At 40.0% G+C, this 19,377-nt stretch overlaps 1 protein-coding gene across 3 annotated transcripts in view; it reads left to right on the top strand.

Annotated features, from left to right (window-relative positions):
- Window positions 1-19,377, top strand: part of LOC126412804 (la-related protein 1) — a 143,260-nt gene that overhangs the window by 110,068 nt on the left and 13,815 nt on the right. For all 3 annotated transcript variants that reach the window (XM_050082585.1, XM_050082584.1, XM_050082586.1), the window contains 4 exons: window positions 5,512-5,732; window positions 14,476-14,627; window positions 14,775-14,919; window positions 15,645-15,754. In XM_050082585.1, the coding sequence (XP_049938542.1) occupies window positions 5,512-5,732; window positions 14,476-14,627; window positions 14,775-14,919; window positions 15,645-15,754 (628 nt within the window). The remainder of the gene's footprint in view (window positions 1-5,511; window positions 5,733-14,475; window positions 14,628-14,774; window positions 14,920-15,644; window positions 15,755-19,377) is intronic.

The following is a 19,377-nucleotide window of genomic DNA, read 5'->3' as shown; positions in this document are numbered from 1 at the left end:
AAAACAGTCCCCATTCATGTAGTGTCAGAAAGAGAGATGATGATTTTAATTTTAGGATTGGGAGATGGAATCTAAGAACATTTCAAAGAATGGGAAAACTGGAAAGTGTGAAGTGAGGTAGACAGGTAGTGGTGAAATACTGTCAGGTAATTACACAGTGTTTTATTCCAATGAAAAAGTTTTGAATGTAGAATAGCTATAGTGATGGGACATGAAGCAGTGCAGAGTTTGACTAAAGTAGTGTGTCATAGTGATTGTTCAGTGGTTGTGAAAATAATTGCAGGAGTAGTGGACATTCTGATAGTTAAAATGTACTTGCCGATATGGCAGAGCAGCAGTTAACACCATAATCATGGGTGTGGTCAGACAAGGTAGTGAAACAAACATCACAGAACAAAATGGATTAGGGAAGGGAAACAACAGAGAAGGGCTGCTACTGGAATTTGTTCAGTGAAACAATTTGTTCAGTGAAACAATTTGTTCAGTGAAACAATTTGTTCAGTGAAACAATTTGTTCAGTGAAACAATTTGGTCAGCGAAACAATTTGGTCATGATGAACACTTTGTTCAGAAAATGGAGACTAAATTGTACACATGGAAGAGCCCAGGAGATGTTAATAGTTACCAGATAGACTACATACTCATCAGACAGAAGTTTGTGGGCAGTGTGGAAGATGCTGACTGATGATGTTGATGCGGATCACAACCTTTACGTTGCAGACAACAGTACAAGGTTGAAGAGGATCTGACAGCATGGGAGAAGAAAGTAGAGACGAGACCTGTAGAAGCCCAGAGAGAAACAATAAAGTGGTAAGAGAATCCTTGGAGCAGCAATTAAATGAAGTGAAAGGTGAAAATGCAAGTGCAGTTTTGAAGTGTTAAGCTGGTTTTGTTAATTACTTTTAAGAGTGAAGTTGAGACTGAAGCCAAGAGAGTGAGGAAATCCTGGGTCACTAATGAAAGCTGGAGAAGATGGAGGAAATGAGGAAGTGTAACAGTACACTGAATAAATGTATGACAAAATAGAGGAACTCCAAACAAGAAGGTACAGCCTTAGGTACCAGTAAATGAAGGAGTTTGGAGGGATTGCAAATAAAGGAGTGAGGACCTTCAGAATAGAAGACTCTAGAGGACAAATGGTCACTGAACAAGGTCTGCAAGACATTGAAATAAACATGGAAGAGATGATTCACGAAGATGAAAAAGGGCCAAGCATTCTTAGAGTGGAATTAGAGAAGGCTATGAATGACCTGACGAGGAAGAAACCTACAAGAGATGAAATGCGTTTGGATTTGCTGGAAGGTACTGGAAACAGAGATTTGAAAGTGCTGATGCAACTCATCAGCAAAATCTATGAAACTAGAGATTGGTGTAAAGACTTTTTGGACTTCAGAATGGTTGCTCTTGAAAATAAAGAATCGGCCAAGAAATGTAGGGATTACAGGACAACCAGTCCGCTCTCATACTTGGTGAACATCATTGCAAGAATACTCAATAGATAGGTAGAACAAAAAATTAACTTAGTAATAGGAGAGGACCAGTTTGGTTTTAGGGAAGGAAAAGTAAGCAGAAGGCCTTCGGCAGAATCAGCTGGACGAAATTGATGAGCATCCATAAGGAGAGAGGAATCAATTGGAGAAGCCACAGACTAATTCTCAACTTAAGCCATAGACTAATTCTCAGCTTGTACCTGGTGCAAAGAGTAAAGCTGCAACTGAACTATGGAGAAATAGTGTGAAAATAAGAAGTCGAGTCTCTTCAACTTGTATGGAGAATAGCTGGCGAGAGAAATTTTGAAAGGATGCGGAACTCGAGAACAGGACAACAGTTTAACACAATCAATTGTTCAGATGACTTGCTAGTGCTTGACAAAAATCAAAGACAACTGCAACATGTGATGAACCAGTTGGTGGAAACTGGAACGAAATATGGGATGGAAATCGACACCCAGAAATCAAGAGTGATGCTGATATCAGAATGGGAGAAACATTTGAGGATGACTGTTGACAAGCAAGAAATGGGGAATTTGGTGCAGGTAATGTACTTGGGAAGCTTGCTGATGGGGATGCCCACTGCACAAATGAAATTCAAGCAAGAATTACCAAGGCCAAAGCCGCATTCAACTAGAAAATTCTACTGACCAACAAGTTGAGCTTGAAACTGAGGAAGGAACTGGTGAAGTGCTACAACTGGAGCATTGTGCTGTATGGAGTGGAGACGTGGACTATTAGAAAAACGGAGAAAAATACCTGGAAAGTTTTGAAATGGATGCTGGAGAAGAATGGAATAAATAAAGTGGGCGGCTTGGATGACAAACAATGATGCACTGAGAAGAGTAGGAGAGAAGAAAACTGTTCTGAGCACAGTAATTATTCAGAGGAAGGTCAACCACATACTTGTATATGAGGAAGGGAATATCAAAGGAACTACATAATAAGGAAGAATAATAATAATTCAACATCTGGATGACATGAAAGATGCGAGGACATATATTAGACTGAAGGAAAAAGGCAGAAGGGAGGGAACATTGGCATCAGAAATTTTCTGTGTGAATACACGCACCTTTCTCTAGGGAGAAGCTGAAGTCCAAAGGGATGATAGAATATTGTGCAGAGCACTTCGCCTCGCCACGGTTCAGGTGAACTAGTACTAGGTCAGGAACTCCAAATATCCTATGTGTTGTAGCAGATCTTTGAGGTCCCTTGAGTCATTCTGGAAAAGGAGAGGGGGGGCTTCAGAAACTGGGTACTTAGTGTCCCCAAGCAGACAAATCATTGTGTTCAGCCAGTTAAGTTGTGATAATCATTCCTGTATAAGCCATGTAATGAATGTATTACTTGATAAACCACATGAGTGATTTCTCATGTTGCATTCCTGTTGATGTGTTTACCACTGGAGAAAGTGGGTGAGTGTATGGGGAAGGTTTCATAGTGGGAATGATTGCAGAGTTAGTTAGATAACTTGGGGAAGGCAAAGTAAATGGTTTGGGAATGTCGTGGTTTGCCAAGGATTATCTGCAGGTTACAGGGCATTGGGTGGTGTGGAGAGGGTACATCGGAAAATGATCTTGTTTTGGGGAGTGTCTTAGTGCTGAGGGAATAATCAATTCAGGTATTAAAGGCCTTAATGATACTGGGCAGAAAACCCATATTTCTTACCTTTTTGAATAGTGTTCTGCATTTGCTGACAAAAACTGATTTGCAGACAAGTTTTCCTAGGGGAGGAGAAGCAATGGGCAGAACCTTTTGTATGCTATCGAAGCATAAAGGGAGAGCTGTGTGTCCAGTACCGTTGTTCTTTTCACCCACATTCACAACCCTGGCCCCTCTCAGTCACCAGAGGGGCTGAGAACATAGTTAGATTCAGATCACTGTGCTTTCTAGTGCTCTTTAGGGATCCCAGTCAACACCAGATGTGCCGTAGCATTTGCCTCTGCACCACTGCAGCCCAGGACAATGGCCTGATGCCCTGATGACTGGACAACACACCTAACTGTCAGGGGACAATAGCAAGTGTCCTCTGCATTTGCACTTGCCAAGCACAGTCCCTGTTCCTCTTCAGTTGTGTATAATATATATAAATACCAAACAAAATACTAGCCTAAGCAGTTTGAAATAAAACTGAGAGCTAGTGCAATCTCTGTAAAGTTTGTTCACACTGAGATTTGCACGTAGACTTGTGCCCTGCACATGTAGCCGATGAGGTGTGGCACAATTTTTAAGTTTCTGCACTATGTGCCTGCGACATGGATGCTAGAATTCCAAGAAATATTCCGTTCTGGCACATGTGTCACCCTCACCCCCACCCCCTTCCCGACATGTGCCATCAGTTGACAGGCAGACTCATAGTGCTACATCTGCTTGATCAGCTGCTCACAGTGATCAGCTGTGTAAATTTAGTAGCAATTTGTGAAGATGGACTGGACAAAAAATAATACCGTTAGACTAATTGGAGTATTTCATGAAAGTCGTTCATTATGGGATCATACATACACTGGTTATAAAAACTGCATCGCCATGCATTTCTGCAATTTGCATCTTTATTCAGAATTTCAGGTAAAGAATTGAACAACAAAATTCACTACCTGAGGTCTCAATTTATCCATGAATGTAACAAACATTTCTCCTTGAAGACATCAAGATTGGGCAGACAAGAGCTGTACATATGGAAGTGGTTCCCTACATTTCACTGGTCTCGGTGAAGAATGTAAACAAACCAACACTTTTGGTATTATTTCACTAATCTTGTATTTATCCTATGCATGTACATTGAGTACGAATCTTCAGTAGCCAAAAAGCATAATATAATGACAAGTTGTTCATCAGGGGTTATAGCTTCTCAAAAATTTGTATGCTTTAATGTGTAGTGCTGAGCTGTCATATCTCATAATACTTCAAAGTTGATCATAGACATACAAACAAAATTTTTGAAACCCTTAATCCCTTGAACTTTTTAAGTCGCTTATCACTGAACAGTAAGCTCTGTGAATGCACCATTTACTGAGAAAGTTACGCACCCGCCACCTACTTTCCTTTCTCCTATTATTCTCCCTTAAATTCGCATTGCTAGTGCAAGAAATAAAAGTCCTGTGGTGGACACTGTGTTCCGTGAAACTGGCTCACTACTTGGCACCAGTGAGAATGCTCACATTGACTACTTCTGCCAGGTACATGTCCCTGGACAAAATCACAGTGTACATATGCCGAGATACTTTTATCCGCTACTTGTGTCGGGTACGAATTTCTGCAACAAATGCAGCAGTGTGAATGTAGCTTAACAGAGAAAACCAATGGTTGGTGCTGCAAGCAGCTAAAATTTACAATACTAGAATTACAAACTGCAGTGGAAACTAAAGTTTCCCAGAACATCTTCTTTAAGAAAAGAACATTTCAGTTGTTGGAAAGACATCAGTGATGGCTACTTTCGAAAATTACCAGTGATGGCTGAAACAGGTAATTTCATGTTGAAATTTTTGTGATATGGTTGGACGGTAAATTATTTTCACTTCATCTTTAAACCTGGCTATTACTTGGTCTGTGTGGTTGCTTTGCACTCTTGTGTCTTTTATTTTGTCAAGCAGAAATGAGAGTTCAGTTAATATTATATGTTACATTTCTTACCTGAATTTAACTGCTTGATGACATAAAAAATATTGCAAATGTTAGTGCTTACAAATGTGTCCTCTGAAAAGATAGGCATGTGACTGCCACATATAGCTATATTGTTGCTGTATTTATAAGAACACAATGATGAAAGTGAATGTTATGCAGCTTTTGTTTGGTAGTGAGTGCAACCCCCCCTACACACACACACACACACACACACACACACACACATACACATTCTCTCTCTCTCTCTCTCTCTATCTCTCTAACACGGTATGAACTTTACAGGAAAATTTGTAGCAGTTTGAAGTTCAATGTTTGAACTACCTCAATAAACAAAATGTCTTGTAATTAATGTGTTAGTAATACCTACAATTACTTTGATTTATCAACAACTTTTTCCCAGGTTGCAGAGACAAGGCCAGCTCCTACTGGAAGGCCTTCCAAAGATCTTACTCATCGTAGACGGGCAGCGCGCTTCTTCCCTGTGGTGAAAGATGAGCACCTAGTTGATCCACTAACACCAAGGAAGAGGAAAACAAGACATGGTAGTAACCCTCCAGTTGAGCACCATGTGGGATGGATCATGGATGTGAGAGAGCATCGTCCCCGTACTACATCCATTGGGTAAGTTTTATGCATATTATTTTAGTTACTTGTCAGGACTATAGTTTTCTTAATAATCCTGAGCTAATGGCAAGTGTCAAAATGGGTATGGGGAGGGGGGATTAGTGAACAAAGGGTTGTCGTAGCGAGATTGTATGTTGCAGCCCCCAAATCATCCAAAAATATATGTAAAATATACCTATTCAAAAAAGCATGTAAAAATTCACTTGATTCGTTCCTGAGAGGAAGTCTCTGCTCCTTCCAAATTAACAGTGTAAGTGTAGACCAGATGTGGCTTGAATTCAGAGAAATAGAATTGACAGCAATTGGGAGATCCGTACCATATAAATTAACAACAGAGGAAGGCGATCCCCCTTGATGCACAAAACAGATCAGAACACTGTTGCAGGAACAATGAAAAAAGCATGCCAAAATTTAAACAAACACGGCATCTCCAAGATTGGTGGTATTTTACCAAAGCTCAGAATTTAGTGTGGACTTCAGTGTGAAATGATTATAATAGTTTGTGTGGAAATCCAAAGAGACTCTGGTCATAGGGAAGGTATGCTAGCGGCAAGACACGGTCAGTGTCTTCTCTGTGTGATAGCAATGGAAATACTGTTGATGACAGTGCTACCAAAGCAGGGTTATTAAACACAGTCTTCCAAAATTCCTTCACCCAAAAAAAAAATGAGTGACTTAGAAATAGATGTCCTCAGAGTAGTGAAGCAACTTAACTCACTTAATAAAAGTAAGTCTTATGATCCAGACTGTTTACCAGTTAGGTTCCATTCAGAGTACACTGATTGAATAGCTCCATATTTGGCAATCACCTACAACCACTAGCTTGATGAAAGATCCGTACCCAGAGACTGGAAAGTTGCACATTTTACACCAATATTCAAGAAAGGTAGTAGGAGTAATTCACAAAATTACTGGCCCATATTGTTAACATCAATATGCAGCAGGATTTTGGAACATACATCGTGTTTTAACATTATGAATTACCTCGAAGAGAATGGTCTATTAATACACAGTCAACACAGATTTAGAAAACATGGTTCTTGTGAAACACAGCTCTTTACTCTCACGAAGTGATGAGAGCTATTGATGCAGGATTTCAAATTGATTCCATATTTCTACATTTCCAGAAGGTTTTTGACACTGTGCCACACGTGGCTCGTAGTGAAATTGCGTGCTGATGGAATATCGTCTTAGTTATGTGACTGAATTCATGATTTCCTGACGGAGAGGTCACAGTTCGTAGTAATTGATGAAAAGTCATAGAGTAAAACAGGAGTGATGTCTGGCATTTCTCAAGGTAGTGTTATAGGCCCTCTGCTGTTCCTTACCTATATAAATGATTTAGGAGGCAATCTGAACACAGCTGTCTTAGGTTGTTTGCAGGTTATGCTGTCGTTTATCATCTAATAAACTCATCAAAAGATCAAAAAAATTGCAAAATGATTTAGAAAAGATATCTGTTACCCTAAATAATGAAGTGTGTGAGGTCATCCGCACGAGTGCTAAAAGGAATTCTTTAAACTTCGGTTACAATATAAATCAGTCAAAACTAAATTCTGTAAGTTCAACTAAACACCTAGGAATTACAGTTACAAACAACGTAAATTGAAAAGAGCACATAGAAAATTTTGTGGGAAAGGCAAACCAAAGACTGCATTTTATTGGCATAAAACGTAGAAAGAAAATGCAACAGATCTACCAAAGAGTCTGCTACATTAGGTTGTATGTCCGCTTTTGGAGTACCTGCAGTGCAGTGTGGGACCCTTATGAGACAGGATTAATGGAGTACATCAAGAAAGTTCAAAGAAGAGCAGTATGTTTTGTACTATCGAGAAATAGAGGACAGTGTGTCATGGACACAATATAGGATTTGGGGGTGGACATCAATAAAACAAAGGTGTTTTCCATTGTGGTGCAATCTTCTCACAAAATTTCAGTCACCAACTTTTTCCTCCAAATGTGATAATATTTTGTTGATGCTGACCTAATTCCAAAACATCAATCCGGAGGGGTATCCTGGCAACACATAGTGAAGTATTCTCCATCAAGCAGAAAGCTTCATTTGACCACCTTCTTACCTGCACACCATTGTTCTAGCATCGTCATTCTTTGGCTGGTAGTTCTGCCTTTTTGGAGCAGTAATATCTCAAGTTTAAGGTTCTGGGCTAGACATGCCCAAATTGTGGTATGACAAAACACAGTGCCAAGGTGTAACAAGGTTTAGGTTCCATCTTTGGTGTGCTCTGCTAAAGCATATGAAGGACACTGAGTTGATAATTTGTGACTTACCATTCTTCTGTAATAATGCTGTGATTTTCTGAGGTTGGTTGTTGCAGATGTCCTCAGTCTGAGAACAATGTACCCACCATGTGCTTTACTCTTGTTAGATGTTTAACTTGCACACGAATCTTGTCACTCAGGGAGGTTCAGATTAATATATTTTTCTGCATTTTAGTGAATTGTATCTACATCTGCTGTGATGCATGCACATTTATGAAAAATTGAAACTATTGTGTTGGAAAGAAACTCAAAAGCATATATTTGCCTTTAATGGGGAAGTACATGCCTCATGGCTTGGCTCGTTTTGAATTGCCACATGTTTTCCTTCCGTGCCTGTTGAGCTCCTGGTTGCCTCTGCTACTGCATGTGTATCCTGTCCAGAGGTGCTGGATAGTGCAATAGTCACTGGTTAATAGAAAAAGGTTAGAAAGGAAATAAATGACAAATTAAAATTGGTTTGGTCTGTGGATAACACACTCCGCATGTAAGGAAGCATTGCAGGTTGAATTTTGGTTTTAACTTTGTACAAATCCCCAGAATGTGAAAATGTCCCTGCCATACCAACTCTCGTTTATGAGACACAGTGTTCAGATTTCTGTCAAGACATCAAAGTTATGGGGCTCTTCTAACTAGATTGTAGCCAGTTTTCTACCCAATCTGGTTCAAACTGATGATGTGCATATCAACAGTTTTTTTTTCTCATTTCTCTCTCTCTCTCTCTCTCTCTCTCTCTCTCTCTATCTCTCTCTCTCTCTCTCTCTCTCTCTCACACACACACACACACACACACACACACACACACACACACACACACACACACACACACAGTGGGCAGTATGATGAAGAAATGGTAGTGCGAAAGTGTTATGCTAACATCATTCAGAAATAGTGGAAGATATAGACTGAGAAGAAATAGGGACAAATGATACAGTTAAAGAATAGAAGGGGGGGGGGGGGGGGGGAGAATAGAAAGAGACAGTTATACATCATGTTGTGAAGGGGAAGGGCTTAATGAGAAAATCTGTAAATGATGACGTAAGATACAATTGTCAAATACGATATAGAATATGGGTACTTCTTGTCCAATATATACTTTTCTGTCCTATCACACCCTGATAGTATATATGGTGAAAGTAGTTTGGAGGAAATGATTCAGTTGCCTTATGTGGTATAGCAACCTCTCAGGTATATTAAAGCATTCTATAAAGTAGACCCATTCACCACTCTGCTTGTGTGAACTGGTTCACACTCCTGCCACAGCAGTGAGCAACAGGTCAAGGGGAGGGAGGGAGGAATCAGAACAAGGCTGCTCCATTGCAAGAAACTGCTGTCAGTCAATCTGTTCTAAGGCTGCTAATTTTAGATATTTGGAGATGTCACTTCACAGTGGCTTATTAATGCCTTTGGTGGCAAATTTATTTCCTAAGACAGTCGCATTGATGAAAAACAACAATGAAATCAAACTCTCATTTCTTTTAATTGATGATGCAAAGAATGTGGGGCACGTAAGTATGAAATAAGATATTTTTTATGACTGAAGTAGTCTTATAATAAATGTCGTTTTCAGACAAGCAACATGTATTTTGGGACATTTTTGTTCACATGTTAAACATAAAAACCCTAGATTTAAATGAATTCTATTTATTCTGGTTTTTCCCTAAAGCATCAATGTCTGGTACTACTAATTCAAAGCTGAATTTCTGTTTTAAGCACTGTGTAATAAGTATATATAATTGCGTCTAACATGCGGTCATTCCTCTGAGGACAGTGCACTTTTTGCACTTCACTTGTGTTACATAATGACGTCCAAGCGCTCTCTTTGAAAGTGACAAATGAGAGCGAATGCTTATACTGACCTAGATGTCTCTTGACGATGCCTGCTGTAAAGCAAACTAAGCAAATGAGTACTCCAAGATTTGTTAGTTTTTCTCATGTGTAAGTTTATCTTGAAGGCAAGCATCATTGGTATTGTCATCAGAACACTACAAAGTTGATACTGCCAAATTAGTGTGAGTTGTGCATCTGTTTAGACTAACGAGAGATTTTGCTAACACATACATAATAAAACTGTAAGAATATTTTGATATTTGCAGTATATACATACTAAAACCGATATAAACTTCTATCTCAGGATAAATTAAAAATAGTGATTTCATTACATATCTCTTATAAGCCTTTGTGTAGTTACTAGAGTAAGAGATGTATAGTGATGCACATGCTAGAGCTCACTTCTGTTATATGCATAAGTGAGTGTAGAACATGTGCAATATAAAAGATGAATGTTAACTAGTGCAGTGAAGAGCTTTGTCTTCCTTGCAGCAGGAATGTTCACACAGTAGTATTGTGTGTGTTTTATTTTGAAATTTCATGAGCAATACATACTGTATTTGTGTGGTCTCACATTTGTGTTTATGAGGAAGAAATTTAAATAAATTTGTGAAAAGCAACTGAAAGAGCTTTGTGTGACATAGTTCTAAATAGCTTTATCTGTTTTCCAGTAAATTACTCAGTGGTTGGCAGTATGGTTAAAAAAAATGCAAGTGGCTGTTGTTGTTGTTTACTGTAGCACAACTGCCCAATACTTATCCACAGTTGTTTTATAAGAGTTACATTGTCTGCTGGAGTCTGTTATGAAATATAAAGATCCTACTATATTTTATCAGAATAACAAATTCACACAGGTATCCCTGAATGTTTCTTTACTGGATACTTTCAAATGTTGAGTTTTTGTTTGTTATGCAGTGTTGAACTCACGTTGCAGGATAGTAATATACTTACCACTTTTGCTGTTAGCTTCAGGCAAAATGGTACATAAATTAAACATGTCAAAAGGCAAGCAACCAACCATAACAATAAAGATAACAGGTGTAGGCAGATGTTTGCAACTGAAATTGGTTACCTTAGGAAAACAAAAAGGCTGGGCCATGAGAATGGAGAGGAGATGACAGGACAGAGAGGTGTAAACTGTTAGGTGGAGGATGTGGGGACAGTATGTTACTTAGGTTGGGCTGGCATAATTTGGGAGTGGAAGAGAGTGTGTTTTAGAGATTACTCCCATTCGTGCTGTTCAGAAAAGCTAGTGGTGGAGGGGAGGATCCAGATGACCAAGGCAGTGAAGCAGTGATTGAAATCAGGTATGTTACACTCAGCTGCATGTTGTGCCACAGGGTGCTCTTGGCCATGGCATGGCGGTAGCCATTCATCCTGGTGGACAGCCAATATAAGAAGCTGTGCAATGGTTGCAGCAGAGTTGGTAAATGACATGGCTGTTTTAACAGGTGGCCTGGCCCCTGAGGGGGTGGGATAAATCTGTAACATGACTGGAATGGGAACTGCTGGGCAGGTGGATTGGGCATGTCTTGCACCTGGATCTTTCACTGGTATATGATCCTTGTGGCAAGGGGTTGGAATTGGGAATGGCATAGGGATGTACAAAGATGTTTGTGGACAGTGGGTGGGCGAAGGAGTACCACTTAAGGAGGGGTGGGAAGGATCTCCAGTAAGAGGTCCCTCATTTCAGGGCACGATGATATGTAATCAAAGCCCTGACAAAGAATGTGGTTCAGTTGTTCCAGTCTGGGGTGGTACTAGTTAACAAAGAGGGCACTCCTTTGTGGCCATTTCTTGCGAATGGTAGGAGGGTTGGGGGTGTGAGGGGAAATGACACAGGAGATCTGTTTGCAGATGAGGTCTGGGTTTAGTGCCTGTCTGTGATGGCCTTGGTGAGACCCTCGGCATACTGAACAAGGGAGTTCTTGTCGCTGTAGATGCGTCATCCCCAGGTGACTAGGCTGTGTGGGAGGGATTTTTTGGTGTGAGAAAGGGATGACGGCTGTTGAAATGCAGGCAGTGTTGTTGGTTGGTGGGTTTAATGTGGCTGGAGGTGCAGATGGAGCCATCGCAGAGGGGATGGTGAACGTCTAGGAAGGTGACACACTGGGGTGAGGAGGACCACCAGGTGAAGCTGATGGGAGAGAAAGTGTTGAGGTTGTTAAGGAATAAAGATAGTGTGTCTTGGCCCCGAGTCCAGATCATGAAGATATCATCAATGAAGTTAAACCTGACTAGGGGTTTGGCATTTTGGGAGGCTGGGAAGGTCTCCTCTAGATGGCCCATAAACAGGTTCACATAGGAGAGTGCCATGTGGGTCCCTATGGCTGTGGCACAGATTTGCTTGTATACTTTGTTGTTGTTGTACAGGGTGGTAGTGTCAACAGTGACAAGTAGGGATCCATGAGGTAAAGGGATGGGAATGGTGGTGAGTCAGTGAAGGAAGTGATTGGTATCTTGAATGTGAAGGAAGTGGTTGGTATCTTGAATGTGGGTGGCTAGATTAAAGGCAATTGGTTGGAGGTATTGGTCAGTGGGGGCCGAAATTCTTTCAGTGGGGCCACAATGGCGTGTCTACTTTCATTGGGGCCGCAATTCTTTCAGTGGGACCGCAGTGGCGTGTCTACTTTCACTGGGGCAGCAGTGGCGTGTCTACTTTCACTGGGGCCGCAGTGGCGTGTCTACTTTCACCGGGGCCGCAGTGGTGTGTCTACTTTCACCGGGGCCGCAGTGGCATGTCTACTTTCACTGGGGCCGCAGTGGCGTGTCTACTTTCACTGGGGCCGCATGCGGCGTGTCTACTTTCACTGGGGCCGCATGCGGCGTGTCTACTTTCACTGGGGCCGCATGCGGCGTGTCTACTTTCACTGGGGCCGCATGCGGCGTGTCTACTTTCACTGGGGCCGCATGCGGCGTGTCTACTTCCACCGGGACCACAATGGGGTGTCTGCTTTCAGTGGGACCACAATGGGGTGTCTAGAATTCTTGGGTTTGGGGATCATGTAGAAGGTAGGTGTGTGGGGTGTCATAGCAGTGAGGAGAGAAATGAACTGTGCAGATAGGAGTTAGCCTTAGAACGCATTCTCTGCTCTCATAATTATCCCTGCCTCAACCTATGGTAACATATTTGTCCTTACCCCCTGTCCTATCATTTCCTCCCCATTCTCATGTCCCAGCCTATTTGTTTGCCACCCTCTGCCAATGCACCCTCAAATCTTTCCCTGGACCTCTCCTTGTTGCTCCTTCCCCCCCTCCCCCACTTCTGTGCCACACAACCTTCTGATGCTGTGCATGTTGACATTCTAGTCCCTCCACACTCCACCAAACACAATTCCTCTGCCCCTCCCACGCCCCGTGCCACCCCCTCCCATACAATGCTGTCATCCCACATGATAGTTGCATTCTGGCCTGTACCGGCAAAGTTGACAGTCAGGCATGTGTAAGTTGTGATTCCTCGTGTGTATGAATGGTGTGTGTTCTCTTTTGTTTGATGAAGGCTGCGGCCATAAGCTTTGTGTAAGATCCTTTTAATTGTGCCTGCCTCCAACTTAATGTGTCTTCTTTATGGTAAGTAGCAATCTCTTTTCCTACATTGTTGATTCCAGGATTTGTGGGAATTGAAAATTTGTAAGGCTCTCACTCCTCATTTAATGTTTGTGTGACAACCATCTTAAGACTACTGTAGTACCATTTTTTTATAGTTGTGCTGGTGAATTCAAAGACATGTAGTAAGTGCGACAGATGGCTGTGGTGGATTCTTAAAATCACTGAATCAGGTTCTGTATGTTTGTTGGTGGTTTCCAGAGTTATTAAGAATAAAATCCAATGTCAGATCTCTGGGATGATTTATACACCACAGGAATATTATTTTGACTTGAAATGATGGGGCTTTGTTTGGGTGGTTTTTTGTGGAATGACAGTAGGCTATGGTTTATTAACAACTGGTTCCCAGCTGAGGAACACTTTGAAGAAGATTATCCATGATAGCAGAAAACTTTTCAGTTAACTTTCTTTTGCTATTAAAAACAAGGGGAAGGTTCCTCAATTTGTATCAAAACAGTGTGTGGCCAGCTTTTTGACATTTTTGTGGATAAGCAAACTAGGGAGCTCTTATTGTGGAATCAGCTTTTATGGCTGTATTTGTAGGAAAACAAATCCTCTACACTGTCACTTCAAGTAACCGTGTCCTCTGAGGGAAACACACACACACACACACACACACACACACACACTACAAGCAACCATACATCATGATTGGAGAAACATCACATGCGGTTGCAGGCACTGGTCTCGTGTGTGTGTGTGTGTGTGTGTGTGTGTGTGTGTGTGTGTGTGTTTGTTTGTTTGTTTCATCTACTTCAGTAGAAGGCCTTTTGGCTGAAAGCATACTTGTTTAGTGGTCTCTTTATTGTGCCTGTCTGTGACTCAACATATCCACTATATGGTGAGGAGTAATCTATCCTTTTCATAATATTGTCTTCATTCTATCCTGGATTTTTCATTAGAAAAATTAGGTGTAATAGTTTTGGTGTATTGTGTGTGTAAATTATTTTCTTAGAGTGGTGTGTTGCATTTCTGGTATTTTGTGATTTGCAAATAAAAATGGTCATTATGAAATTCTGTTTTATAGAAGCAGTACAGGAACAAGCCCAAGTGAGGGTTTTCTTTCTGGTGGTACTCCTACTTCTTTGCCAGCCTTCCAACATCCTTCACACTCACTCCTCAAGGAAAATAATTTCACCCAAGAAGTTTATCACAAGTACCACTCAAGGTGCTTGAAAGGTAAGTAATTCATTACCTTCTTTCCACAGTGTGATATGTTTGGCCCAAAATTTATATTTCTTACAGTACTAGTAATTGTGTGTTTGAAATTGTATCATTCAATCATTCAACAGTGTGCATACTAACCAGTTGTTTTTTTATGGTAAGAGAGGAACAGGTTAGGAATTGGACAGTCACAAGAAATGAACACATTATTCCGGTTTTGGTCATTTTTCTTGCGGGAAAACTTCAATCGCAACATGTACAAGGAGTTCCGTTCATTGGCTGTTGAGGATGCTCATGAAGGCTACAGGTAAGTGCACGTTATCATGTTAGACAAATAATAGTGATATATGAAATGTTTGTGTTTGGGTTTTACAATTGGTATTAACAAGTTCGTAGTAAGTGTGAAGTTTATTATTCGAAATACACAGTAGTCCATAAAATGGTAACACTGTTAATGCCATTGCCATGCAAGTGTAATAGATATATAGAAAACTCATCTGGAATTAAAAAAAAAAAAAAAAGGGAATCCGAATAGCTAAGAATGTGGCTCAACAAGGACAACATTCTCAATTTCATTGTTTAGTCAGTTATGTATTATACATTCTGTCATGTTAGCCAGATGTGGAGACGTTTTTCCCTGCTGTAGGTTTTCAGTGTAATTTGCTCCAGACTCTTCTTGTCCCGCCCGCCTCCCACCCGTCCCGCCTGGCCTCCGAGCTTTCCACCCCAACCCACTGCTCATTTCTTTTTTCAGGTAATGTAAGGTTTTCAAAAAACGAAAACATCAGCTTGCTGATGGTAAGTGTGAATTTGCTATGCCATAGCTTCCACTTTACATTTTGTATTTCTAAAGCAAAATATGATCACTTGTTACATACTTGTAGCCGTGATGACTTGTCACACATCAAATCAGGTAATTTGACAGAAATTGATCAGGATGATTGACACTAATCAGTTGGTCTTAAATTTAGTTGAACAAAGCTTATGTATTAACTATGTTATGTCCCTGAAATAAATCGTCTTGTTTTTCAGATATGGATTGGAGTGTCTCTTCAGGTACTATAGTTATGGCCTTGAAAAAAAATTTAGACCAGATGTATATCAAGACTTTCAAGAGGAAACGATTGCAGACTATGAATCAGGTTGGTATTCTTCATGTAATATGACGTACTGAAAAGGTCTTTCTGTCAGTTTTTTACAAGATGTGTAAATTTTCTAAGTAGTATACATGCATGGCATAATACTCAGAAGTTACGCTTTATTTGTGAAATAAAGGACTAGAAGAGATTCACAATAACTCCTGTCTGTTGTAAGAGGTACACTGACACTTGATTGTTTTCTCTACATATTGACAACTTTGCTGTTATCAGCACAAGTTCAGCAATAGCTCTGCTTGCAAAACACCCTCAGCTTCTTCAGCTTAAATAATTATGCCCCATTTATGGATGGAGCTCCATAATCTTCCTAATTTTACAACAGTGCAAACTACCTGAGGAAGGATGCCTTACCTTGTGTGCTTGACAATTCCATGCAACCCCCCACTTACGTGAAGATGAGTGTATGCTCCTGTGCTCCTGACATCAAACTCAGTAACCATTCTATCCTAGGGAAAGGTGAGGGGTTGAGAAATGTTCATGTAAAATTTCATGACCCATTGTTATTGTAGAGATTGCGCTACTGACATCTGAAGAGCCTGTATCCCTATATATGCTAAGGATTAGGACCTAGGAGCATGTCCATCCAGTCAGTGACTTCATGCAGTGATTGCTATGCCAGGTAACGGTTCCAAAGATGAGGTGATAGCTGTCTCCAGTCATAGTGAGTGGCATCAGGGCAGTTGATCCACAGTGAAATACATCACTCTCCCAAACCAATGGCTGTGCTGTAATTCGGAACTACCTGATGTTGAGCTTATGGACATTAGTGTAGTACCATACTCATAGGTGACAGCCGAATTACTAATAAAGTAATTCAGAAAAGGCTTGCTTACACATCATCAGCATAGAAAAGGTACTACATTTGATATGTGATTGGAGCCTCTGTGCAGGAATCCCCAGTTCACTATTTCTTGACCACAAAGTCCACCCTGGGTTCTCCCTGTGGTGTGTAACTCACTTTGTGACACAGTTAATGATTTGCTCTGTGGCCTTAAGGAAAGCAGCTCCCATTGTCCTTTGATGCCTGTTTATCTTGGCTCTCCACATATACCTCAACTGTGTAGCTATGTACTCTGATGGGTCCAGAGTTAATTAACCTTTGGGTTATGTTTACCATAAGTGCAAGGTCCACGAATGACACACACCTGTGAATGCGTGCAGCATTACTCGCTTCAGAGTTGTTAGCAATGTCTAGAGACATTGGAACTCGAAAACTGTTAACTTTTGCTGTTATTCTTTCATCTGCCTGAAGTGATAGATCATTGCTATTATTGTAATATTTTGGTCTTTTTAATATTAAATACTTCTTATTTGACTTACAAAATAGTGGGCTTCGACATCACATGTATATCACAAAATAGTGGGATTCGCATCACATGTATATCGATACCAAGAAAAGAACTCGCTGACAAATTGGCTGAGAAAACAGTTACTGGAGGAAATGATCACACCCAAATTTTAGCTGCCTCTGATGGGGGAATGTTAAACTCCACAATACCCAACAAACGGGCTGATTTATCGGAGCACAATATTTCCTCTGAAGATGACATTTTCTGTGGAAGTTCACGCAGTATTAATGCACTTGTCAAAATTATAAGCAAGCATTTGGGAACAGAGGCTCTTGCTGCAATGGAAGTAGAACACCTATCTTGATTAAAACCTTTGGGTTTCATAGTTTCTCTAGGTTTGTGCATTAATAGCAGCATGCCTGTACTGTCAAGACTATTGCCACAAATTACAGACTATTTGAATGATGAATTCCCACCACAAACTGACATCTGCAGTTCTTGCTGATTTCAAGATACAAATTCTAACAAATCTGCCGTGCATGGCATCTGATTAGTCACTGCAGTTATTGGCCCATAGCCACATTTGTCATAAACTGTACATACCATTTCTAAGAGTAGATGAGATGATGCAACTTTTAGAAATTAAAATGCATCATTTTATACTGTTAATTTACTGATGATGTGTAGCTTTGATGCAGTGCTCTTGAATTCTGGAAATTAGAAGAATAATAATTATTAATGATTTCAGACTCTCCGTTGTAATTATTATGTTACTGTTGTTTTTATTTATTTTGTTATTCGATCATTTAGGAACTAAAAAAAAAAAAAAAAAGTTATCAGTTTTCTTTATTTTTTTTATTTTTTTCCGCTGATGCCAAATGTGCTGCTTTCTCTAGTCTTACTGATATTTAAATCTTTTCATATGTCTTACCATTCAGCTACGTTGTATTGTCAATGATATTTGATATTATTGTCTCTCTCTCTCTCTCTCTCTCTCTCTCTCTCTCTCTCTCTCTCTCTCTCTCTCTCTCTTTTTTTAAAGCCAGTTTGTTCTGATACTTCTTTCAGTGTGTGAATTTGTTCTGTTCCTGTTTAAAAGTCATCTGTCAAAATAGCTACATCATTTGGAGAAACTAAGCAGTCTGTTTTCACATGTTATTTTTAATCCCGATCTCTGTTTCATCAGATTTAAAAGTTATTCCTTGTGCCACTATTAAAAAATTTTTCTGATATGCAGTTGAACAAGTCTCAAGAAAAATCATGTCTTCTTTCTCCAGTTTTGATGTTTATTATTGTTATTATTGGTATTTGTGTGTTTTGGGTGAAATACTGTAGGAAATATTCTTGGCTGAAATAACTGCCTATTATCAATAATTCATTGCACCAGTTCACACACATTTTCCACTTGAGGATAATATCATGTTGCAACTAAATCAAACGATGTAATATACTTGTGAATAGTTTTAACAAGTCGTTTGCAACATTGTGTTGCTATCAGTGACTTGTATTGAGATTATGTCAAAATACGCATTACTTATATTTATAAGAGAATGTAAAGTATACTATGAAAATAAAATGTTACTGAGCTTGTTAATATTAATGTCAGCACAGCTGCCCTACATGCTGAGCTGTCTGTGAAGGGATTTACATATGTCTCTAATTGCACAATACATTTCATAGTAACAAGTGATAGCCAAAGGTACAATGTCAGCTACACCTTCTCTCTTTTAGTCTTGTCTCTTAATGAGCCATTCCTCACTGAAAAAAAGGGCTTTTCATGGCCTTAATATTGTTCTTGAGGGAAGAGGAAGTTACTCAATGTCTCAAAAGGTCAGGGTGTGATATGGTATTCACAAATGAGTGCGCCGTGGTAGTATATAGTATGGTGTTGCAAAGGAGGAGGATCCAGTGGGTGTATGAAAACTTGTCTAGCTAGGCTATAGCTCAAATGAAATTACTTCACAGTTGACTGATAACATTCTCTGCATGTTACCTGGAACTGCTCTCTGCATACAACTACGGAACTGACAACATTGCAAGCAAACATGCCACTTGAGAAATAACTAAGATTGGCTGCTGTTTGGCCCATGCCACTTTGTTTACTGAAACTACAATCATATCTATTTTAATCAGTGTTTATGCTATTGATGTGGTGGGAATGTTACAACAGTCTTTCGAAACTCCAACTATTTTTGCCAGGTAAGCAGATAGTGTTTTCCAGAGCAACATATTCCAGGGGCTCAACATGCTGGATCTACTATGGGTTTTGAATGGTTCACTAGATTAGCATATTCATAAGCACTATTGTACTCATGGGTA

Source organism: Schistocerca serialis, chromosome 7 (assembly GCF_023864345.2).
Source record: "Schistocerca serialis cubense isolate TAMUIC-IGC-003099 chromosome 7, iqSchSeri2.2, whole genome shotgun sequence".
Classification (NCBI taxonomy): domain Eukaryota; kingdom Metazoa; phylum Arthropoda; class Insecta; order Orthoptera; family Acrididae; genus Schistocerca; species Schistocerca serialis.
This window is presented reverse-complemented; position numbering and strand designations above follow the sequence as displayed.